The 25825-nt window shown below is 39.8% G+C and overlaps 1 protein-coding gene across 2 annotated transcripts in view; it reads left to right on the top strand.

The window, feature by feature from the left end:
- Positions 1–22619: 22619 nt before the first annotated feature.
- Positions 22620–25825, top strand: part of UBE2V2 (ubiquitin conjugating enzyme E2 V2) — a 62443-nt gene continuing 59237 nt past the window's right edge. For both annotated transcript variants that reach the window (XR_007458525.1, XM_049633418.1), the window contains exon 1: positions 22620–22702. Coding sequence is in view for 1 of the 2 variants with exons in the window: in XM_049633418.1 (XP_049489375.1) it covers positions 22687–22702 (16 nt within the window). In the remaining variant the exon portion in view is untranslated. The remainder of the gene's footprint in view (positions 22703–25825) is intronic.

The raw sequence follows: 25825 nt of genomic DNA, 5'->3' as shown, positions 1-25825 counted from the left end.
CTGTCTCTACTGCACAGCTTTGCTTTCTGTGGTCTCCTCTGTTCAGGCAGGTTCTCTGGGGGTGGAGGCTAGGTGGCTACCACAGAAGTCACCAACCCCAAAGACAGACTTCCTTTCACAGTTAGAACTTTCTGTACCCATTCACAGTAGGTGGCTGGAATATGCGGGTGCCCCAGCTTCAGTCCCTTGTCTACCTAAGTCTTGGTGGAGTAGGCACAGCCTTGCCTGCAAATCAGACTGAGAGCGGGGCAGAGGTCTTTCTCCAGAGGAAAAGCAGGGTGCTGTGACCGGAACGGAGATGGATGCTTGAAGGAAAACAAGAGGTATCCACTGCCAGTACCCACCTAGCCCACCAGCAGATTGGAAAATTTACCTGCACAGGTAGAAATGATGATGTATATAAAGTACTGATTGGTACCGAGTAAGAGTTTGATAAGTGATTGCTCTTCACCATCACGTCAGGAAGGCGATCTCCCAGGGCACTTATTTGCATGTAATGAAACTTATGCATCTTAGGGGCACGTGGGTGGATCATTTGGTTAAGTGTCTAACTCTTTTGTTTTTTTCTTTTTGAAGGCAGCAGGGAGGGGCTCAGGGAGAGATGGCAGTGTGGAGAATCCCAAGCAGGTTCCAATATGGGGCTCACGACCGTGAGATCATGACCTGAGCTGAAATCAAGAGTCTGATGCTTAACCAACTGAGCCACCCAGGTACCCCAAGCACCCAACTCTTGATCTCAGTTCTGGTCTTGATCTCAGGGTCATGAGTTCAGGCCCCACACTGGGCTCTGTGCTGCACGTGCACATACACACAGAGAAAAATACTAAAAGGATGCATCTGAAAATGATACAGGGTAGTCTCTGGAATTATAGGTAATTTTACTTTTCCTCTTTATTCGCATTACCTTTTAAAGATACTTAAACTATATTTTTGATTAGGGAATGCATGCACACGGTGAAACACACTAAGGATATAAAATGACACACAGTGAAAAGTCTTTCTCTTATTCTTGTCCCTCCAACTCCCTTCCTAGGAGCTGAGCAATGTTGCCATATTTTTATGTATTCTTCCAGACATATTTTATACAATTTTACTTATTTTTAACCTTTCTACAATTAACTTTTTACTTTTCTAGTAAGAAAAACTCATAGGGGCGTCTGGGTGGCTCAATCAGTTGAGCGTCTGACTCTTGATTTCAGCTTAGGCCATGATCTCATGGTTTGTGGGTTTGAGCCCTGCATTGGGCTCTGAACTGACAGGGTGGAGCCTGCTTGGGATTCTCTCTCCCTCTGTTTCTCTGCCACTCCTCCGCTTGCTTGCACTCTCTCTCTCTAAATAAATAGATAAAACTTTAAAAAAAAGAAAATTTAAAAAAAGAAAGAAAAAGATTATAAAATAATGAATACATGCCATTGTGGGTTGGTTTGTGTCCAAATTCTAACTCCCAGTATTGGTGCACGTGACCTTATTTAGAATAGATTTTTTTTTTGGAAAGGAAATCAAAAGACTTTGGGGATTAAACAGGAAGATTCAAAAAGGATTTTCCATATCCTGCTGAATAACAAACATCATGTATACAGATGGTAAGTAGTGGGGGAGGAGTTTGAAAGTGGCCATGTGTGATTAGTTGGAAATACTTCCTGGGATAGCTGTAGTTTAAAGAAAAGATTTTGGGAGCAATTTTATTTGCCTATTAAAATTATTTTTTGTAAGTACAAGATAGAGGCACCTGGGGGCTCAGTTGGTTAAGTGTCCGACTTTGGCTCAGGTCATGATCTCACAGTTCATGGGTTCGAACCCCACATCGGGCTCTGTGCTGACAGCTCAGAGCCTGGAGCCTGCTTCAGATTCTGTGTCTCCCTCTCTCTCTGCCCCTTCCTCACTCCTACTCTGTCTCTTTCTCTTTCAAAAATAAGTAAAATTGACAGCATTTGAAAAGAAAAGAAAAGAAAAGAAAAGAGAACAGAACAAGGTAATATCTGGTTTAAAATTTCAAACATTACCAAAGGATATATTGCAAAAACATGTTTTGGATTTTTTTCCCCCACACTCCTCCCCAGAGTGTTCTTCCTACAGGGTAACCAGTTTAACAGAAGGTTTGAAAATAAAGAGGAATTAAAATTTTGCGTAAGAGAGCATTTGAAAAGCATAGAATGTGCAAAATTTGAAACATGAAGATATTGCCAAGATCTCTTGTCTGTTTAGATTCTGAAAACATAATCCTTCCATCACTAGACTTGATGAGGCTTCCAGGCTTAACTGGAAAGGATCTCTGAGTGATGGGACACAAACGGAAATCGCCTTCCATAACAAGGAATTCAGACATTGGAATCAGGAGGTGGTGACTGGGCTGTAGAACTGCTCAGCATCCTAGGGAGACACCTTGACTTCTCAGAATCTTATTTTCCTCCTTCTTAAAATATTTTACTAACTGCTTGTCCTGAGACCTGAAGCAACTATTAGTGGTCAATAATTGTTACGGTGTAACTTGCCATAATGTATCACTGTGACTGTTTGCACAAAACTATTTTGTCTAAATACTTGCAGACATAAGAAAGGACTTATACACAAGATTATTGTATGTTGCTTACAACTGCAAAAAATTAAAAACAACCCAAATACACATTAGTAGAAACTGATTAAATAAATTATATATATCCATACAATGGAACATTATGTAAATAATACTATAAAAAAGAATGAGGCAGCTCTCAATGTACTTACATGGAAAGACCTCTAGGAAATATTGCTAAGAAGAAAAAGCAAGGTCTAACATAATGTATTTAATTATCCTTCCTGTGTATAAAAAACGCTGGGGAGGAGTAAGAATCTACATTCTAATTTGCTAGAATGCATAAGAAATCTCTGGAAGGATATATAAAAACCTAATAAAAGTGGTCACTCGGAGAGTTGATGGGGCAGATGGTACACAGATGGAAGTAAGACTTTCTGCTACAGTTTCTTATAGTTCAATTATGAACACTGGGAAAGTATTAGCCATTCAAAAATAAAAGAGATAAGTTAACTGGACATACACTATGATTTTCGTTGGTGATGTAGCTATTCTTGCCATTATAGAGTCACTTGAATACTTAAATTCACTTATAAATGCAAACCAAACTTACAAAGAGGATGCAAGGGTCTAGATATATTGACAGTGACAAATGCCTATGTGAGATTTTGGAATATCATTTCTTGTACTTCCGGCACACCAAAAGATCTTTTTTTACAATACTACCCTTGCAACACCATATTTCAGGGTGATGTCATGTTGCAGTGTTCTTAGTGTGTGGTCATTATTGCTGCTGGAGGTGACTCCACGGAAGATGACTTAATGATCTACCATAAAGCTGCAAACACCAAGGTGTGATCAGCACTGAGCATGCCGTGTCTTTTGACGAGTGACTAGGACTATACAAAAAGTGTTGTTGCAGACTACCAGTGTTCAAACACCACCTCTGACACCAACTGGGTGTCCCACAATTCAATTCAACTCTGACACTAACTACCCAGAGTTAACACAGACCTCACAAGACCGCTTCCATTTCAGACGTCGTTTGCAGCCTGTGGGTGTCCCCAAGCCTCCCGCACTTCTGCCCACCTTGCTACGAATTCCGAAATGCTATGTTCCCACTCCATCTGGGGGGACTGCAGTTCAGTTCTGGTACTAACTACCAGACTTAGCACAGATCCCACAGGAGAAAGACAAAGCCTGTGACAAGACTGTCTCCACTTGAGACGCCACCTTCGAGTCTCGGAGGCCACCTGCACTTCCTACAAGCAGTTACAAATGTGGGTTTTCCTTCAACCCTTTCAGGCTTTATGATTCACCAGAGCTGCTCACAGAACTCATGAAAAGTGCTATTCTTATGATTGCAGTTTTATTACAAAGAATACCGTGAGAGTTAATATTATGTTATCAACTCGACTAAGCCATGGGTGTTCAGATGTTTAGTTACACGTTATTGAGGATGTGTCTGTGAGGGTGTTTCTGGATAAGATTAATGATTAATGTGTTCATTGTTAGACTGAGTAAAGCAGATTGCTCTCCCTACTGTGAGTAGGCTCTGTAGGGAAGGAATATTTTTCCTCCTATCCTTCTTATTAATTTTTTTAATGTGTTTTTTTGAGAGAGAGAAAGAGAGGGAGAGACAGTGGGGGAGCAGCAGAGAGAGAAAGGGAGACATGGACTCTGAAGCAGGCTCCAGGCTCTGAGCTGTCAGCACAGAGCCTGACATGCGACTTGAACCCACAAACTGTGAGATCGTGACCTGAGCTGAGAGGTCAGATGCTTAACCGACTGAGCCACCCAGGCACCCCTCCTTCTACCCTTCTATGTTCTTTGGCTGCTCTAATAATTGAATCGACATAGGACAGTTTAACAGGAGAAAACCAGATTTAATTTTATACATTTGGGAAACCCATAGTAATATGAAACTCAAGGGCAGGTTGAGGAGTTGAGGCTTCTATACCATCCTGAGCGAAGGGATGAGATAGGGGCCTGGAGCTTCAAAGAAGAGGAGGTGATTCACAGGCTGATAAGAAGAACAGGTGTATAATAATTACATCCTTGATTGGCCATATGCACAAGTCCTTCAGATTAAAGTTATCTGATAATAGCTCTCTTCCTGAGCCAGCCCCCCTATCTGAAATCTTTTAGGTAGTTAATAGAGAGGTAAATGTGTTTCTTGAGTAAACTGGGTCCTCATTGCCTTCAGCTCAAAATTATTCACATGCCAAATTGGCATATTTTGGGGTCATGTCTTCTGTTCTCCCTCAGCCACATCCAATCAGTTGAAGGCCTGAACAGAACTCACGGGTGGACCCCCCATGAGTAAGAGGGAGCTCCTTCTTCCAGATTGCTTTGAACTGGGACATCGGTCTTTTCCTGCCTGCAGACTTGAACTGAAACATCAGTTCTTTTTGGGTCTGCTAGCCTTCGTGCTGGAACTTACATCATTGGCTCTCCTGTGCCTCCAGCTTGCTGACTCAGACCTTGGGACTTCTTAGCCTCCATAACCGTGTAAGCCGATTCTTTATAATGAATATCTTTCTCCCTGTATATACATCCTATTGGTTCTGTTTCCCTGGAGAACTCTGGCAAATGATACAGATAGTAACAGTCGAATGAAGAGACACATACGGCAAGGTCTGGGGAGGTGGCAGAGCAGAGCTTCCATGTCCTCCCCTCATGGAGTCTAGGCATCGTAACCTCCATTACACCAATGTGTTCACCAACTAGGAGTCTCCATGGAGTCTCATGTCCAGAGATTTTTATCAAGGTTCCATTATATTGGCATAATTGACTAAGCAATTGGACATAAGATTGAACTCAGTCTCCAGCCTCCCTTCCCTCCCCAGAGGTTGGACTGTCCCAAAGTTCCAGTCTTTGAGTCATGTAGTTGGTCTTTCTGTCGACTCTTCCCCATCCCTAAGGTATCTTAATGAGTAACCTCATTAACATAGCAAAGGCACTCCTAACGTGCCGGAAATTCCAAGAATGTTTGAAGCTCTGGGCCAAGAACTGGAAACAAAGACCAGATGTAGCCTTTATTCTATCACATTAACAGGCCCACTGTTTCCACTGAGGAGCCCTACCATGCTGAGAGCTTTTGATGATGTTATATAATAGTACATTCTGAAGGAATTTGCCAGGAAGGGGGAAAGTATCATTATATACTTCAGGTCTATGCACCTAAAATTATGTACCTTAGGTTTGAGTGCTAATATTTTTGAAAGGTATTATTAGTATGTGAAAATTGTTTTCTAGTATCTTTATTTTCACATGTCGTCTGTTCTTATCTCAGAGCTGGGAACTCCTCAGGCAAAAAAAATTTTTAATTTTCTTATTCTTTAATTTTCTTCCCTACAATATTATTTATTAATAAAAATAGTAAGAACTCAATAAATACTTGTAGAGAAAATATTAAATTAGTAATATTCACATTTTATTAATAGTACAATAGTCTTTCTAGTATAGACTGTGAGAAGTGAGATGATTCATTTTCAGAAATACCAAACAAAAGCTGTGTGGTCTAGTTAACAATAGGTTTACAACCTATTGGAAATGTCTATAACACCCCACCCCCACCCCAACAATGGAGAATGAAGTGTCCCAAACCCTTAGTTCACTTGCTGGTTCTCCTTCCCCTCTCCATTTTGTGGGCTTATTTTTGTGAGCTTTGAAATGAGCATGCACCAAAGAGCTGAAGTCCCTGTGTCACCTCAAGGAATGTATATTTGTTCCAATCAGATTACTTTTTACCTTACATGGGCTTAGGGGACTTCTGGGTAAGGCTGTAACCTCTGTAGTGCTCAGCCAATGAGGAACCAGGGGAGGGACTTGCCTCTGTAGTGCTCAGCCAATGAGGAATCAGGGGAGGGACTTGCATTCTAAGAGATAAATCGCCAGCTATAACTGTCCCCAGTGTGCCTGTCCATCACATGCTCTCGCAAGAATGTTGATTAAAGCCTCACTTCACTGTGTTCCTAGTCTCCACATGCCTTATTTCATTGGGTCAGTGGGCTTATTTCTCACATAGACCTAGACTAATTTACTCATAAGTGGCTTGGATTAACACTTGTATAATTATTTTTCTAAAATTTTAAAAAACTTTGTTTTAGAGATAGGGCACGATTTTGAGCAGGGGAGAGGGGCAGAGAGAGAGGGACAGAATCATAAGGAGGCTCCATGCTCAGTGCCGAGCCCAACACAGGGCTCGATCTCACAACCCTGGGATCATGATCTGAGCTGAAATCAGGAGTCAGACACTCAACCAACTGAACCACCCAGGCGTCCCTTTAGTTTTTTATGCCCAACATGGAGCTCAAACTCACGACCCTGAGATCAAGAGTTGAATGCTCTACTGACTGAACCAGCTGGGTGCCCCAACCAACAGTTGTCTAATTAAAGGCAAGATAATCTTATGGCCAGAAGTCACCAAAGGTCCATTTAAAAAATCATGTTATTGGAAAATCATTTACAAATAGTAGACTTATTTATGTTTCTGGACACACTGCTAAGCATTCTCTGAGTGTTCACAGTGCACCTGAAACGATACCACTTAGATACTGTATGAGAAGTGTCACTATAATCATCTGCTATGTAGCACACTTTGTTTTCTACTAAAATTCTAGGGAGGTTTTCCCTTGTGAAACACAGCCAACCAGTCCTCTGATTTCCCTGATCATGACCTAGTACACAATCCTTTGATTTGCTCAACCAGGTAGAAGTGGAAGGAGTGCCCATGTTTGTGGTAATTAGAAGTTAATAAATGTACTGGGTCCTCAGGATGCATTGTGGTGATAAGACTTTTCTGAAAAGGGTCCTATATGTAAAATCTTGTTGTCAGGTCTGGATTTCAAGTATGTTCTGCTGGTTAAAAATAAATAATTTTAAAGGAGGAAATAAAAACCTAACATAATGCAGAGAGATGGAAAACTTGATAGGAATGACTGAGTCATCTTCAATCAGTCAGGTTACTTTCCAAACCAAGATCTCCAACTATAGATTTTATCAGCTTAATTTAAATGAGAGAAGCATAGAAGCCTTGTTTATTGAAGATATTGAGGCATACTAGTCACTTAAAATTTTGACGCATAATCAAATTAATAATTTAAAGTATTTCTTCTTTATAACATACTCAGAAATTTGAGAATTTGTGGAGAATATAAATCTTAGAATGTACTATATGTTGTTAAGCTCACTGAATTATTTTATGATGACTCTATATTGGCACAGACTGCCATACCGCAGCTCTTTGTAGCAACATACAATTAAAATTTTAATATCTAATGTCAATTATATAGGCAGAGCTATGTAGGTTGTATTATCTGATCCAACTATTACATTCCTAAAAATGTATCCTGTTGTAATGGTTCAAAATAAGCAAAATGTGCTGACTAAAGACTTGTCAACAATAGTGAATATTGGAAGCAGCTGACAAATCTGAAACATTAAGAGAATGGCTTGATAATGTGATATGTATTTTAAAGCTTTTAGACTTGTATCTATGAAGACTGAATGGAAAAATATTTTTACTGGAAGTAGCAAATAATCTATGGCAATAAGAAAACATGTTTATGTGAAAGACATACAAGAACCAAAAGTGTATGTGTTAAAGTGATAAAGTTATAAATAAGTTATTACACTAGAATTATTAAGAAATATTTAATGTCGTTGTCTCTTTTCTTAAAAAAAATGGAATTTGGATATCTAGGAAATGGTTTTTTTGTCAGACCCTCCCTCTCAATGAATTCTGTGTAGCCTTAACTGAGTCAGCCCCCTACTTTTAGCATACAGAGTTCATGTTATTTCAGTAGCCATCCATTCTTCCCAGCTAAGGAACTGAAAACTTCAAAAATTACCTCTATTCCTAAGAATTCCCTTACATAGTGAGAAAACAACAACAACAAAAACAACAAGAGAGTAACAACAAAATCTGTATTATCTTGGGTTTCATCATCTCTTGTTTATTTAGGTTTAGGTTTAAGAATGCTTCAGATGCTGAATATGAGGAGGAAGAAGAATGGACCACTGAATTTGGACTTAACACTGTGACGATCAATCAGTATTCTATCAGATGAGAGAAGGAGAATTGAGAGTGCTATGCAGTTTAACCTTGGCATTGTGGTGAAAGTGCTTATTTTCAGGGTTCTGGGTTTGAATAATCACCTCTCAGTAGGTGGTCAAGAATGACTCTACTTTCTCCTAACAGCTTTGTCATGTGTGGACTCTTCAGAAAAAAACCTCAACATCCAAGGGTGTTTAGAATGAGCAGCAAAAATGCATAGACCTTCCTGTGGGAGTTTCCCTTAATGGAACATAGTCAGCAATAATCCCTGTCCAGATCCCAGGTGATGGATCTGATCATCGTGACTGATAATGGGTGAACGTTTATGGACTTTGGCCAGAGGTACCGCCAAGAGACAATGGGCAGGGCTGATACCCAGCTGATAAGGACAGGGAGAAAAGAGGTCCAAGTGGACTCAATGGCCAGTGAAAAGACCCTAGAATCTACGTTGTTTTAGGGACAGTGAGGAAGCCCATGGGTTGGATATAAAAGAGCAAACAGGAGAGGAGTAGTAGATGAGGGTGGGATATAATGGGTTAGGCATGGGAACAGACCATATAGAGCTTTCTAGGCCCATTTCAAGAATGCTGGCAGTGCAAGAACATAAGATCAGTAAAATGGAAGCCACCAGAGGACTTTTTAAAAAGCAGACCTTTTTTTTTTCCCCCCAGCATAGGTTCACAGCAAAATTGAGTTTCCCATATACTTCCCTGCCCCTAAACACACCTAGCCTCTCCCATTATCAACATCCCCCACCAGACTGGTACATTTTTTTACAATTGATAAACCCACATTGTTACATCATAATCACCCAAAGTCCATAGTTTACATTAGGGTTTACTATTGGTGTACATTCTATAGATTTGGACAAATATGTAAATGACATGTATCCACCATTATAGTATCATACAAAGTATTTTCACTGTCTTAAAAATCCTCTGTTCTCTGTCTATTCATCCCTCCTCTTCCGTAATCTCTGGCAACCACTGATCTTTTTACTGTCTCCATGATTTTGACTTTTCCAGAATGTCATACAACATGTAGCCTCTTCAGATTGGTTTCTTTTATTTAGTATTTAAATTTTCTCCATGTCTTTTCATGATTTGATAGCTCATTTCTTTTTTAGTGCTGGACAATATTCCATTGTCTGGATGTATCATAGTTTATCCAATTCCCTAGTAAAGCACTTCTTGGTTGCATCCAAGTTTTGGCAACTATGAACAAAATTGCTGTAAATATTCACATGCAGGTCTTTGTGTGGATGTAAGTTTTCAACTCCTTTGGGTAAGTAGCAAGAAGCACAGCTGCCTATTACATGGTAAGAATATGCTTAGTTTTGTAAGAAACCACCAAATTGACTTCCAAAGGGGTCTTGCTGTTTGACATTCCCACCAGCCATGAATGAGAGCCATGTTGTTCTACATCCTCATCAGTATTTGGTATTGTCAGTGTTCCAGATTTTTTTACCACTCTAATAGGTATATAGTGATATCTTATCATTGTTTTAATTTGCATTTCCCTGAGGGCATGTGATGTGGAGTATCTTTTCATATGCTTATTTGCTATCTGTATATCTTTTATGGTAAGATATCTGTTAAGGTCTTTCACCCATTTTTAAATTGGGTCCGTTGTTTTCTTTTTGTAGAGTTCTAGAAGTTCTTTTTATATTTTGAATAACAGTCCTTAACAGATGTGTCTTTTGCAAGTGTATCTCACAGTAGGTGGCTTGTCTTTTCATTCTCTTGATGGTGTCTTTCAAACAGCAGAAAATTTTAATGTTAATGAACTCCAGCTTGTTATTTGTTTCTTTAATGGATCATTCCTTCTGTATCATATCTAAAAAGTCATTGCCAAACCCAAGGTCATCTAAATTTTCTCCTGTTATCTTCTAGGAGTTTTATAGTGTTGCATTTTATATTTTAGTCTATGATCCATACTGAGTTATTTTCCATGAAGGATGTACATATGTGTCTAGATTCTTTTTTTTTTTTTTTTTGCATGTGGATATGAGTTGTTCAAGTATCATTTGTTGAAAAAACTATCTTTGTTCCAGTGTATTGCCTCTGCTATTTATCAAAGACAGTTGCCTATATTTATATAGATCTATTTCTGGGTTCTCTAGTATGTTCTATTGATGTATTTATTTATTCTTTCACCAATACAACACTATCCTGATTACTGTAGCTTAGTAGTAAGTCTTGAAGTTGAGTAGTGTCAGTTTTCCAACTGTTTTTCTCCTTTAATTTTTTGCTTTTAAATAATTAAATTTTTAATTAATTAATTTTTTTAAGTATTTATTTATTTTGAGGAAGAGCATAAGAGTAGGGGAGGAGCAGAGAGAGAGAGAGAGAGAGAGAGAGAGAGAGAGAGAAAGAGAGGAGACACAGAATTCCAAGCAGGCTCTACTCTGTCAGAGTGGAGCCTGACATGGGGCTTGAACTCACAAACTACGAGATTATTACCTGAGCCAAGATCAAGAGTTGGATGCTTAACTGACTGAGCCACACAGACGCCCCTGCTTTTATTTTTTCTTAAAGTTTATTTATTTTGAGAGAAAGAGAGTGGAAGAGAGAGAGAGAGAGAGAGAGCAGGGAGGGGCAGATAGAAAGGGAGAGGGAGAATCCCAAGCAGGTTCCACACCATCAGCACAGAGCCTGATGTGGGGCTCTATTCCATGAATTGTGAGATCATGACCTGAGTCAAAATCAAGAGCTGAACACTTAACTGACAGCCACCCAGGTGCCCTGTTTTTCCCCTTTAATATTGTGTTGGCTATTCTGTTTTTTTTTTTTTTTTTTTTTGTCTTTCCACATAAACTTTATTTTTAAAAAATGTTTATTTATTTATTTTCAGAGAGAGAGAGGCAAAGAGAGAGGGGGAGAGAGAATCCTAAGCAGGCTCTGTGCTGTCATTGCAGAGTCTGACATGGGGCTGGATCTCACAAACCATGAGATCATGACCTGAGCCAAAACCACGAGTTGAATGCCCAACCAACTGAGTGACCCAGGTGCCCCTTTCCACATAAACTTTAGAATCAGTTTATCCATATCCATAAAGTAACTTACTGGGATTTTGACTGAGATTGCATTGAATCTATACATGAAGTTGGGAAGAACTGACATCTTCACAATATTGAGTTTTCCTACCCTTGAACATGGAATTTCTCTCCATTTATTCAGTTCTTCTTTGATTTTGTTCATCAGAGTTTTTTAAATTTACTCATATAGATCTTATACACAGTTTGTTAGATTTATACTTGATTTAATTTTTAGGGTGCTTATGTAAATGGTATTGTGTTTTTAATTTCAAGTTCCACTTGATCATTGCTGATATTTAGGAAAATGATTGACCTCTGTACATTAACCTTTTATCCTGTAACCTTGTTAGCTTCATATTTTTTTGTTGTTTTTTTCAGATTTTCTACATAAACAATTATGTCTTTGGCAAACAGTTTGTTTCTTTCTTCTCTAATACAATGTTGAGGAGGAGTGGTGAGGAAGGGATCCTTGTCTTATTCTTGATCTTAGTAGAAAATCTTACAGCTGGTCACCATTAAGTATCAGGTCAGCTGTTGGTTTTTTGTAGATATTCTTTATCAAGTCAAGGAAGTTCCCCTCTATTCCTATTTTACTTAGAGTTTTTATCATGAATGATTGTTGAATTTTATCAAATGCTTTTCTGCATCTATTGATATGATCATATGCTTTTCCTTTTTTTTTTTTTAAATTTTTTTTCAACGTTTTTTATTTATTTTTGGGACAGAGAGAGACAGAGCATGAACGGGGGAGGGGCAGAGAGAGAGGGAGACACAGAATCGGAAACAGGCTCCAGGCTCCGAGCCATCAGCCCAGAGCCCGACGCGGGGCTCGAACTCACAGACCGCGAGATCGTGACCTGGCTGAAGTCGGACGCTTAACCGACTGCGCCACCCAGGCGCCCCTGCTTTTCCTTTTAGCCTGTTCATGTGATTGATTACTTTCATTGAATTTTGAATATTGAAATAGCTTTGCATTCCTGGGATAAATCCCACTTAGTTATTGTGTAATTCTTTTTATACATGGTTGGATTCTTTGCTAAAATTTTGCATTTATGTTAAAGAGACATGTTGGTTTGTAGTTTTCTTCTCTTGTAATGTCTATCTGGTTTTGGTGTTAGGATAATGCTGGCCTCATAGAATGAAATAAGAAGTATTCCCTCCATTCTATCTTCTGAAAGAGATTGTAGAGAATTGGTATAAATTGTTTCTTAAATGTTTTTTTTTTAATTTTTTAATGTTTATTTATTTTTGAGACAGAGAGAGACAGAGCATGAGCAGGGCAGGGGCAGAGAGAGAGGGAGGCACAGAATCCGAAGCAGGCTCCAGGCTTCAAACTGTCAGCACAGGGCCTGATGTGGGACTCGAACCCACAAACCATGAGATCACAACCTGAGCCGAAGTTGGATGCTTAACTGACTGAGCCACCCAGGTACCCCGTTTCTTAACTGTTTGATAGAATTTACCATTGAACCCATCTGGACTTGGTGCTTTCTGTTTTGGAAGATGGATCTAGACCTCTTTATATTGTCTATTTCTTCTTCTGTGAGTTTGGCAGATTGTGTCTTTCAGGGAATTAGTTGTTGAATTTGGGGCATAGAGTTAATCTTAGTATTTTTTTTTATTATACTTTTAATGTCCATTTCTGATAATAGTGATTTGTGTTCTCTTTCTCATTTTGTATTAGCTAGTCTGGCTAGAGGCTTATTGATTTTATTGATCTTTTCAAAGAACCAGCTTTTGGGTTTGTTGATTTTGTCTATTGATTTCTTATTTTCAATTTCATTGGTTTATGCTCTAATTTTTATTATTTATTTCTTCTGCTTACTTTGGATTTAATTTGCTCTTCTTTTTCTGGTTTCATAAGATGGGAGCTTAGGTTACTGAGTTTAGGTCTCTTCTTCTCTAATACATTTTTCAATGCTATAAATTTACCTCCAAGCACTGCTTTTACTGTATCCCACAAATTTTAATAAGTTGTATTTTCATTTATTTCAAATTATTTATAGATTTATGTTGAGATTACTTCTTTGACTTGTGTTATTTAGAAGTATGTTGTTCAGTCTCCACAGATTTTGGGAATCAGTGGACACTTTTGAGCAGAGGAATAATTTAATCTGATTTATACTTTATTTATTTATTTATTTTTAACATTTATTTATTTTTGAGACAGAGAGAGACAGAGCATGAACGGGGGAGGGTCAGAGAGAGAGGGAGACACAGAATCCAAAACAGGCTCCAGGCTCTGAGCTGTCAACACAGAGCCCGACACGGGGCTCGAACTCACGGACCATGAGATCATGACCCGAGCCGAAGTCGGCCGCTTAACCGACTGAGCCACCCAGGCGCCCCTGATTTATATTTTAAAATGATAACTAGCTACTATGGTAAGAATGAGCTATTTGGAGTAAGGGTAGGTAGCAGCACAGAGGTTCTTGGAATAAACCGGGTGAGAGACAATGTAGGCTTATAGCAGGGCAGGAAAAGCGGACACCATTAAGAGTGTAGCATTTCAGATATATTTGGAAGGTAAGGCCAGCAGATCTTCCAGATGGACTGAATACATGATGTAAGAGAAGGAGAAATGAAAGACTTTTTGGAGTCAAAGCATATAGACACCACTTAAAATCATGAGCTTAGATGTGATCACTAAGTGAATGTGGAGAGAAAAAAACTTCCAAGGACTGAGAACTAGCCCTCAATGGTCTGATTCATACAGAAAAGGAAAAATCAGAAAAGGAGACTCAGAAGGAATGGCCAGTGATGAAGGAGGAAGATGAGGAGTATTAACCATGTCTTATTTTCTGTATTTTTAATGTTTTTTTAAATGTTTACTCGTTTTTTTATTAAAATTTTTTTAAATGTTTTTATTTATTTTTGAGACAGAGAGAGACACAGTATGAACAGGAGATGGGCAGAGAGAGAGGGAGACACAGAATCTGAAGCAGGCTCTAGGCTCTGAGCTGTCAGCACAGAGCTCAATGCGGGGCTCAAACTCACGGACTGTGAGATCATGACCTGAGCTGAAGTCAGATGCTTAACCGACAGAGCCACCCAGGCACCCCGTAATGTTTATTCATTTTTGAGAGAGACAGAGAGACAGAGAGAGACAGAGACAGAGCATGAATGGGAAGGGGCAGAGAGACAGGGAGACCCAGAATCCAAAGCAGGCTCCAGGCTCTGAGCTGTCAGCACAGAGCCTGATGCGGGGCTTGAACTCACGAACCATGATATCATGACCTGAGCTGAAGTTGGATGCTTAACCAACTGAGCCACCCAGGTGCTCCTATTTTCTGTATTTTGATGCTTTGATATCCTTTGTCTTTGCTAGGACTTGAGGTATAGCTCCTACAGGGTTAGCCAATTCCTAAAAATGGTAAATACCTCTCTGGAGATTGTGCCTTTCAAAAGCAAACCAAGCCATCCAGAGTTTACACCTCCATCACCTCCTTTATCATGCTCTCACACTCTGGATCACTATTCCTTGCCTTAATCACTCCCGAGTGAGGGATTAATGTCCTGGAACCCACTGTTATTTAGATTAGCCAATCCTCAGCCTGCTTATCCTGCCTTTTCCATTCTTTCTTGTGGAATCCACAGTAAAGATTCTTTCCTACACTTCCCCCTCAGCTACTCTGCCTCCTAACTGACCCTGGTGCTTCCCCATGTGGCCAAAAATGGTATACCATGCCTACTTTTCCTAGGGAACTTTGAGTATAACAGATTTCTTCCTTCATGAGAGTCATTTCTGTATCTATGCGTCATGCGTCTTACCATATCTGATTAAAGCGAATCACAGTTACCCTTAAAATACCAGGAAAGTGTGGTGAGTTTGCAGCCAAATGAAAAAATTAATCCCCAGATAACATAATAGTCAATTATGCTATCATCTACATACAGGTCAAGTAGGATGAGTGCTGGGAATTGACCATCAAATTCCATAATTGGACAGCATTTCAATATTGGAAGGCCTTTAAGGGAAAAGATAACAACAGTGGAGAAAGGTAAGCTTTGGAGCAAAGACTTTAAGTGGTTGAAATTTGTGGGGCGCCTGGGTGGCTCAGTCAGTTCAGTGTCTGACTTCAGCTCAGGTCATGATCTCATAGTCCGTGGGTTTGAGAGCCACGTCGGGCTCTGTGCTGACAGCTCAGAGCCTGGAGCCTGTTTCTGATTCTGTGTCTCTGTCTGTCTCTGTCCCTCCCTCCCCCCATTCATGCTGTTTCTCTCTCTCAAACATAAACATCAAAAAAGATTTTTTTTAAATAAATGGATGAAATTTGTCCCAAACAAGGGGGAAAAAAAGCCCAGCTACAAAAGGGCAACACAGAGGAGATAGCATTACAATGTTGAGAAGAAAGAAATACTCCCAGAATGAATAATGAGGTTTTACATGTATATATGTGCATAAGTGTGTTTCAGTCACAGGTACTGAGGTTCCTACTTGTGATAAAGTCTATGAATGTATTGGTTTTTGAGGCCTCACAACTTCCTGAATCAACAAGTTAGTTGGCTTCAATTGGATCTTTTATGTTGCAGACAGAACATGTCTGCATTTTCCTTTACTGCCTCCCTAGTACAGACGAAAAGAGGCAGAGCAGTTTAATGAAGGGACAAGAAAAATTAATCAGGAAAGGATTCAGGAAAGTAGAATTTGAATTTGGCCTAAGGAAGGACAAGAAAGTGAAAGGTAGAGGAGAGAGGGGAAACCTAAGGTAGAGATACAACCATGAAAGTGGCCATTAGCACATAGCAGTAGCATACCTGGGAGATGGTTTGACTAAAGTGCAAGGTGTCCATTGGAGAGCGATGAGAAATAATTTAGGAGACGTCAGTGGAGGCTGGATTTTGGAAGTCTGTGAAGGCCAGGCAATGGTATTTGGGCTTGATGTCCTTGGCCTGGTTGTTAAGAGGACAGTTGTTTGCTGTGACTTCCTAAGGCAGACTTCCAGTTTTGATGACAGCACTTCTTTTTCTGCTAGGCTTAGAATTCTCCAAATAGCTCTTCAGGTAGCCATTATGAATTTATTAGAATTGACAATAAATATGAAACTCATTGCCAGCCCAGTGGGAAGCAAAAGGGGGCAAATGTATCCACTAGAATTCTATCTAGTGGATATTCTATCCACTAGAAAGGATAGAATAAAAGCAATGCTTGAGAAATATTGACATTTAGGATAGTTCGGCTGAGAGGCTGTTGCAATCTAGGTATGTAATATAGTGCTAAGGTTGGTAGAAATTAAGAAAACAAGCTTGGGGAAAGTGTATTTAATAATTTGATGATACTAATATCATCAAATTATTTTTTTTTTCCCCTCCACAGTGGTAAGAAATTCCAGTTGGGTTATTATGTCAGGCTCCTTTCAAAAAAAAAAAAAAAAAAAAGACTCCCTCAGGCTTTGTCAAATCATGGGGACTTTATATAAAGATATGGTATTAGTTTTTATTGCTGTATAACTAATTATCACAAATTTGGGGGCTTAAACACACATATTTGTTTTTTCACAGCTGGGGCATGGTCCAACTGGGTGCTCTGCATAGCTTCAATCTATGTGTCAGTTCGGGGTCTGTGGTCTCATTTCATGGCTCGACTAGGGAGGGAGCTGCCTCCAGGTGTATGTGGTTGTTAGCAGCATTCAGTTTCTTGCACGCCATCAGACTGAGGGCCTCGGTTTATTGGTGGCTATAAGCCAGAGGTGGCCCTCAGTTTCTTGACACATGGCCCTCTCAAAAGTGAAGCTTGCTTTTTCGAATCTAGCAAAGGAAAAAGCTTCCCTGTAAGATGATCATCACAATTGTATCATAATTGCATAGGTAACATCCATCATTTCACCATATTCTCTAATGATTAAAGACAAGTTCCAGTGCAGCCACTATAGAAAACAACATACAGGTTGTTCAAAAAATTAAAAATAGAACTACCATATGATTCGGCAGTCCCACTTCTGGGTACACACCCAAAGGAAATAAAATGACCGTCTTAAATAATATCTGCACTTCCATGTCCGCTGCAGCATTATTACCGGTAGCCAGTACATGTAAACAACCTAAGCGTTCATTAACAAACAAAGAAAATGCGGTGTGTATACCTACAGTGGAATACTTTTCCTCCTCACAAAAAAGAGGAAAATCCTGCTTTTTCTGATAGCACTGATGAACCTAAGGGACGCTACGCTAAATGGAATAAACCAGACACAGAAAAACATTTTGTATGATCTCAATTCTGTGTGGAGTATTGACAAAAATCATAGTAACAGAGAGTAAATGGTGATTGGCAGGGGCTGGGATGGAGGGGTAGTGGGGAAATGCTCATCAAAGGTTACAGACTTTCAGTAATAGGATGAGTAAGTTCTGTAGACCCGGTGTGCAGCACGATGACTATAGTTAATAGTAATGTATCATACACCTGAAATTTGCTAAAAAGAGTTCATCTTAAGTGTTCTCACCACACACACACACACACACACACACACACACACAAAGGGGAACTACGTGGGTGATGGATTGTGGCAATCATTTCACATACATAAATATATCAAAACATCGTGTACACTTTAAATGTACAAATTTTTAATTTATCAATAACACCTCAATAAAGCTTGAAAAAAGCCATAGGTCCTGTTTAAGCTCAAGGGGATGGGATAACACTAAGGAATGAACACCAGAAGGTGGGATCATGGGTTGTCTCAGACTACCCACCACAGACACTAAGGGAGGCAGAAACCTCATGGGAGTTGTACCTCTACTGTTGGAAGAAGAGGAACAGTTATTTTGGCAACTAGAGGGACCCAGCATGGATCTAAGGACCTGTCACCTTAATGCTTTCAAATTGCCATTAAAGGGATTCTGTGACTTTGTGTCTATGTGTCTTCTCGTATGTCATTCGTTTCTTTCTGCTTCCATCCATGGCTGTGTTTTCTGCATGTTCTTGGACAGATGGGGAGAGAGATAGCGATAGGAAGAGAGAGAGAGAGGGGAGGTGCCTGGGTGGCTCAGTTGGTTCAGAGTTTGACTCTTGATTTCAGCTCAGGTTGTGATCTTGTGGTTCATGAGGTTGAGCCCTGCATTGGGATCTGAACTAACTGTGCAGAACCTGCTTGGGATTCTGTCTCTCCCTCTCTCTGCTCCTCCCCTGCTCATGTGTGGGTGCACTCATGTGCATGCACTCTCTCTCTTAAAATAAATACATAAACTTAAAAAAAATAGAGACAGAGAGAGATGTTCATGTTTGACAAAGATGTTTGTTGTGACAGATCATCACATAGGCCAGTCTACAGAATGGACACCCTTGATTCATATATTACCCCTAGCTGGAAGGAGGTGGTTTAACTGTTGTAGCTGAACCACTTTTGTTCAAGGAACAGTTTAGGGTGTCTTTCACTAGAGCACATGATTGGGCATTTTAAGGAGGGATTAGGAAACGACACATACCAGTTATCCAGTGGTTATATAGAAATCAAAAGCCTATAAATAGCTAACTTATCATTTATTAATACTGTCCTTCTTTCTAAAGAATGAGAATTTGTGGTAGCTTACAGAGATATATAAAATACCACGATAAGGAATCAAATAAGTGTGAAGTATGATAAGGGAGAAATAAGAACGCAAAGTGAATTGATTGGTGAGGTCAGTGCATACATTATATACCATAAACATTTATTAAAGATGTGCTACAGATTTGGTTTTGAGTTTCTTCACAGCCAGAGCCAGAGGAAAACACAAAATACCTATAAAAATGATTCGCATGGGGTGCCTGGGTGGCTCAGTCGGTTAAGCATCTGACTTCGGCTCAGGTCATGATCTCACGGTTCATGGGTTTGAGCCCCATGTCGGGCTCTGTGCTGACAGCTCAGAGCCTGGAGCCTGCTTCGGATTCTGTGTCTCCTTCTCTCTGCCCCTCCCCTACTCATGCTCTGTCTCTTTCTGTCTCAAAAATACATAAACATTAAAAAATTTTTTTTCAAAAAAATGATTTGCCTACTACTAAAAAGAATAATTTTCTCTGATGGTGTCATCATCATAATAATGGCAACCATTTGTTGTGCACATTTAATGGGGCCAGACACTATGTTTAATATGTTAAGTATAAATTCTAACATTACCTCCATTTCACTGGTGGGAAATTGGAGATTACAAGATTAAATGTATCTTCTAAGGTCACAAGGTGAACAAGAGGTTGGACTGAGATCTCTCTGGTTCCAAATCCATCATTTCTCCATTGCACGCTGTGGGGCTGAGTGAGCTGTGGTGGGCAGGTGATGGGGAAAACCGCACCCGTTGCTTTTCTTGGCCTTTCCTGCCTCTCCTCTGTCCTTGAGCCCTTCATGCTGCTTCCTGCCTCATGCTGGTACCCCACAAATGCCAGACTTTGCTTGCACAGCTGTTCTTTGACTGTTTCTAACACTCCAGACTACCTTTTGATTTGCTTCTTCCTTCAATTTCATTTCCATATTGATCAATGTTCTATTCGATGAGTCCATTTTTAAAAATTTGATTTTATTCTTCTTTCATTGATTTTTCTTTTCTATTTTCTTCCATTTTGGTTCCTAAGAAATTTGAGGTAATTTTTTCCCCTTCTTTTTCCTGGTTGTCATTGAGGCTTGTTGCTTTATACACTATAGCGAATAGGCAAAAATTGAGCATTTTTGTTTTCAAGTTACACAATATCTGACTTCCTCCCATGTATTGTAATTTATTCTTCAATTAACAATAGAGACGGTAGGACTGCTATTGGCTTTGCAAGTCCTGTTTACAAAATGTGAAGCAATATTTACATATTTTAAGAGTTAAACATTTCCTGAGTAAATATTTATAATTGGTCAAGTAGAATTGAATTTGGTTATTGTTTTGCTAGTCGTTAATTTTGATTCTGTTGTGAGGAGGACTATTTAATCTTGCCATTATCCATCTCTCTGGCCTAATAAGATGGTAAATATATGTCAGCAGAAGTTCATCAACATCCAAATGTAAGTGGACATTTGTGAAAAATGTATGGTAACGGTTATGCAAACAATGTTTGTAAGAATAGTTAACAGAATAAGCAGGGTGAATGTTATTAGTTTCCTATTGCCGCACAACAAATTGTCCCAAAACTTAGTGGCTTAAAACAGCAAACATTTGTTATCTTATTTTCTGTGGGTCAGGAATCTGGGCATGCCTTAGCAGAGAGGCAATGAAGGTGTTGGCCACAACTACCGTATCATCTAAAGACTTGACCAGGGCAAAGTCTGCTTTCAAGTTCACCCCCATGTTTGTCAACAGAATTCAGTTCTTCACGGCTGTTGAACTGTGGGCCTTACTTCCTCCAAGGCTGTTTGTCAGAAGCTGATATCAGTTCCTTGCTACCTGGGCTTCTCTGTAGGGTGGTCCTCTGTGTGGGAGCTGGCTACCTTTGGGGGAAGCAAGAATGAGTGCTGCAGTTGGAATCTAGTCTTTCTAAAACATAATCTCCAAAGTGATATCCCAGCACTTCTGTCTTATTTTATTCTTTGAAAGCCAGTTAGTAAACCCACAAAAGGCAAGGGGATTATAAAAAACAAGGGCATGAACACCAGGAGGGGATCATTGGGAGCCATCCTGGAGGTTTGCCTACCACAGAGAGTGAAACTAACACTAACTTAATGCTGCCTAGCATCACTTCATATTAGAGGACAGAACTGGGACTGACGAGGAAGAAAAAGCAGCTGGCACTCCAAGTTCAAAAACTAAGAATAGGGTCTTTCTCTTCCCAAAGTTTCAGAACATGTACTAGATGGGGTAAACAAGTATGTGGGATGGAAAGAACTAAGGACCACTAAAAGTAAAAACTTCAGACACCCACTACTATAGCAGAATCAGCATTTACTCTTAGGCCCAGCATTTTAAGGGCAACCAGGAATGAAAAGAACATTGACTTGGGAATCAGACTTCATCAGAATTCCAGCTTTCTTGTAACTACTGGTAGATTCACATTCTTAGGAAAGTCATTTAAGTTCTTTGGGGTTTATTTTCATTTCCTATAAAATGGGGATGATAGTATGAAATATTACTACCTATATTTGTGAGGCAGGTATTTAGAGCCATGATAGTTACACAATACTAGATGGCAACATAGTTCTACTGTGCCGCTATACTGAAAACTAAGGATGCAAAATCTTTGTTTTTTGAAACACATGGTGCTTTCTAACTACTTACAAATTTTATTTTATACGCTTTTGAAATCACTTTTCAGACTTAGACAAATATTTTAATGTTTCACTACCATGCATTATCTCAAAAGTATGAATGATATAAATTCATTTAATTCCAAGGGGTTCTTTCGATTTTTTTGTCCAACCCCTCTGAATCATTTTTAAACACAGAATTGCCAATGCCCTATTTAGTTACGACTTAATTTTTTTTTTTTTTACACTTATTTTTGAGAGACAGGGGTAGGGGGAGTGGGGCTTGAACTCACAAAACGTGAGGCCATGTCCTGAGCCGAAGTTGGAGGCTTAACCAACTGAGCCACCCAGGCGCCCCTAGTTATGACTTTTAATAGTATACTTCACTTAATTCAATATCAAAATAAATAGTTTCAATATTTAGTCAATATAAAACATTGTTTATGTTCTCTCTCTCTCTATATATATATTGGCTAACATATTAAGGTTTTGCAAACCTGCGTGATCTTCCTTACAGCACATCATCTACGAACTATTAGGACACATGCCTGCCGTATTTGGGACTGAAGCCTCGCTGCACATGTCTTTTAATAAATTATTAAAAAAAATTTTTTTTTTCCCCTCCCTTCACAGAACATGCCTTAAAAAAAAATATTTCCCGTTGTCTTTTTGCTCTACATTATGGTGACCGCCACAACTCGGTCTCCTAATGAACTTTAAGTTTTGCTTTGAATCCACGTATAACCTTAGGAAGACATCCAGACCACAGCAAGGCCCTGTACGCCCTTGGGCTAGGTGGCTAGAGCTTGAGCCGACGGGGGCGGAGCCTATGGTGACGTAGGCCGGGAAGCCGCGGGGCGGGGGGCGGGGCGGCGCGCTCCCGGAAGTGGCGCGTTACGTCGCTGTGCGTGCAGGCGGCTGCGTCGGGCTGCAGGAGAAGATGGCGGTCTCCACAGGTCGGTTCCCGGGCTGGGCTGCCTACTTTCCCACTCCAACCCGGCTCTGCCCCTCCGCCTGCTGCTGGCGGCCGGGCACTGATCGTGTGGGAGAATCCAGAGTGCGCCTTCTCGGACACCGTGCTACCCGTGGAGCGAAGCCCGGGAGCTGGGAGGGCCCGGGCGGGTCGGGCGCCGGCGCCGAGGGCCCGGGGCGGCCGTCGGGGGTGGCGGGTCGTGCTTGCGCGTCGGCCGCGCGCCCGCGAGCTGGGGGCGGGGTGGCTCCGGCGCGGGCGCACACGCAGGGGCTAGCGGGTGCGGGTCAGCTCGCTGAGCGGAGGGCAGTGTGGGAGGGAGGAGAGGAGGCCCAAGGTGGGCAGTGTCAACCTCGGGCACGGAAGGGTTTCGGGTAAGGGGCGTCCTGGATCGAGGGGGGGTCCCGTTCTGTTGGACTTGCCTTTATATGGGTGGAGGAGGAGAGGACTAAGAAGAGGACTGTTGCTGTTTGTAATAAGGGAGAAATGATGATCATTCTTACCTGGCTGAATACGTGTTGTTATTTTTATTCATTTAAGGGCAAAAGTGTAGTGCAAGAAAAATAAAACCATAGAGCAAGAAAACGCCAATTTAAGAAGTGGTTTGTTTCTTAGACTGTTCAACTCCTCTCTCGTACTGAGTACAGTGTTTGGTTTCCAACGAGCACAGACTTTGAAGTTAAATATTAATACTGAGATTTTCGAAACTTGACCATTTTACAATATGTTAAAATGAAAATGTTAAGTTTTACTACTTAACGTCTGATCTTTCATTTCTCCTAATTATAATTGAAACCAGGCTATAGAACAGTGTGATTTAATATTTCATGCCATCATTGCATAATAAAACAAAATTTTAAATGTATATGTGCTAAAAAGTGGAAGGTTGCAGTATATGTTATTGCAATTTGTAAGGTCATACCTTGGGATACATTCAATATACATTTTAATGGAAAGTTGTGTCTTTTAAGTCTAATCTTTAATGTGTACAGGTGTCATAGGTGATAGGATCTTTACCAGTTTTAGCGTTGGGGAGTATGTCGGCGTGCTTGAGGTGTTAGCGAACTAGTAAACACAAGGATTATTTTAAAAATGAGATTTTAGTGTTACAACTTTATTGTACTTGCTGTCGGAAATCCAGCGTGCTTGCGAATGGGGCCATATCCCTCTTGTTGTGCTTGGTACTATGGGTTCTTGAAAATTTAGTAATAAAATGGTACATTTTAATTTGATAGTTTTCATTTTGTGGATTGCATTGTTTATTTAAACATGTTTCCCCCCCCTAACATTATACATATGAGAGTGTGGAGATATTTTGAAAAGAACAAACATTAGTTGTTAGTAGTGGCAGATACTTTTCGTTATCCACTTTCAGTTATCTTTTAAAGAAGTCGAATATAAGTTATAAAGATGTTGCTGATTGTTGGCACGTTTCCTTATACATTGGAAGCCTGTATTTTCTAGTTTATATTTCATCATCACAATTGTTATATTTTCATCCTGTTTTCAGATTTATGAAATATGATACCTTAGCATAACTAATAAGGATGTATTTTAGGCATTTGAGGTTTTTTCAATGAAATTTATTTTGAAACTATTGCTAAAAACTTGTCTTGGTCAATTTCAGTATTCTGTTTATTCATTTTGTATGCCTTACATAATTCACAGTATTGTTGAACTGAGAGGAAGACGAGTGCAGAAGCAGCTTTGGACTTTTTAAATTATACTTTCTTTTAGCTATACTTTTGTATTCTTTGTGGGGAAATAGTACCTGTATATTTGTGAAATAAATATAGCTTAAAATTTAAAACGAGATGAGCTAGGTCATGTAATGTACATGTTTTGGGGTGCTTGGCTGGCTCATCCTGAGGAGCATGGGATTCTTGATCTAGGGGTTGTGGGTTCGAGCCCAATTTTGGGCATAGAGATTATAAGAAAAAAATAAACTTTGAAAAAAATCATTAAAGAATAATATACATGTTTTTTATTTAAGACAAAATAATCTTGATAAAAATAGTTATTTGCTGGGCTAAAAAGAAGAGATACCTGACAAATATTTTTGATCCTTATTAAGGCATTATATTTTAATGTACAGTATCTAAGTCATATACTTTTATCCTTCCTCTTACTAGAAGAAAAATTGGGGAGAAAAAATTCCAGCTAGCCTGAGATTTTTAAGCTGAAACATACTTTGCCATACTATTTGATTCTCTTTTATTTAAGAGGGGAGGGTGCAGAGGGGAAGAGAGAGATTCTTTCTTTTTAAGTTTTATTAAAAAATATTTTTTTAAAAGTTTATTTATGAGCGATAGAGACAGCATGAGTGGGGGAGGGACAGAGAGAGAGGGAGATACAGAATCCTAAGGAGGCTCCAGGCTCTGAGCTGTCAGCACAGCTGAGATGAGATCATGGCCTGAGCTGAAGTTGGACGCTTAACCGACTGAACCACCCAGGTGCCCTGGAAGAGAGAGAGTCTTAAGCAGGCTCCATGCTCTGTGCAGAGCCCGATGGGGGCTCAATCCTGGGACCCTGGGATCATAACCTGAGCCAAAATCAAGAGTTGGACGCTCAACTGACTGATCCACCCAGGTGCCCTTGGTCTTCTTATTTTGCAGACGAGAAAAATGAAGGCTAAAATATTACAAGATTTTACACAGTTGGTTAGTGATGGATTCAAGGTTAAAATTTGCGTTTTTGTTTTTATTTTGTTCTCAGTCTTGTGTTCTTTCTGTTATGAGGAACTGTGCGGTTTGAAATATTCCTCAATCATGCATCTTACTCCCTTTTAGGCTTGAGAGTGGCTTTCACACTTCTCTTTCTAGCAGAATCTTTGTTTCAGACTTAGATGTTTCTTGTGGATGGAAGTTGGGCTGTGGTGGAGACCCACTGGCTAGCTCCCCCGTTTCCAAGAGGCACAGTCACCTTTGGAGGTCAAGAGGATTTCACTGGACATGGCTTAAGAACCACTACTTTAAGGAATAGAAATTTATTAGTACATTTAGTACCTTTGATTCAAAAATTTAATTAGATCCCACTACTAATAAAAGAGTTACTGTTAGATGAAAAAGCGCGTGCCACACTTTCTTAAAAAATAAATTTAAAATTTTAG

The sequence above is a fragment of the Panthera uncia genome, chromosome F2 (assembly GCF_023721935.1).
Source record: "Panthera uncia isolate 11264 chromosome F2, Puncia_PCG_1.0, whole genome shotgun sequence".
Taxonomy (NCBI): domain Eukaryota; kingdom Metazoa; phylum Chordata; class Mammalia; order Carnivora; family Felidae; genus Panthera; species Panthera uncia.
Note: the sequence above shows the minus strand (reverse complement) of the source record. Positions and strands in the feature narration are given on the sequence as shown.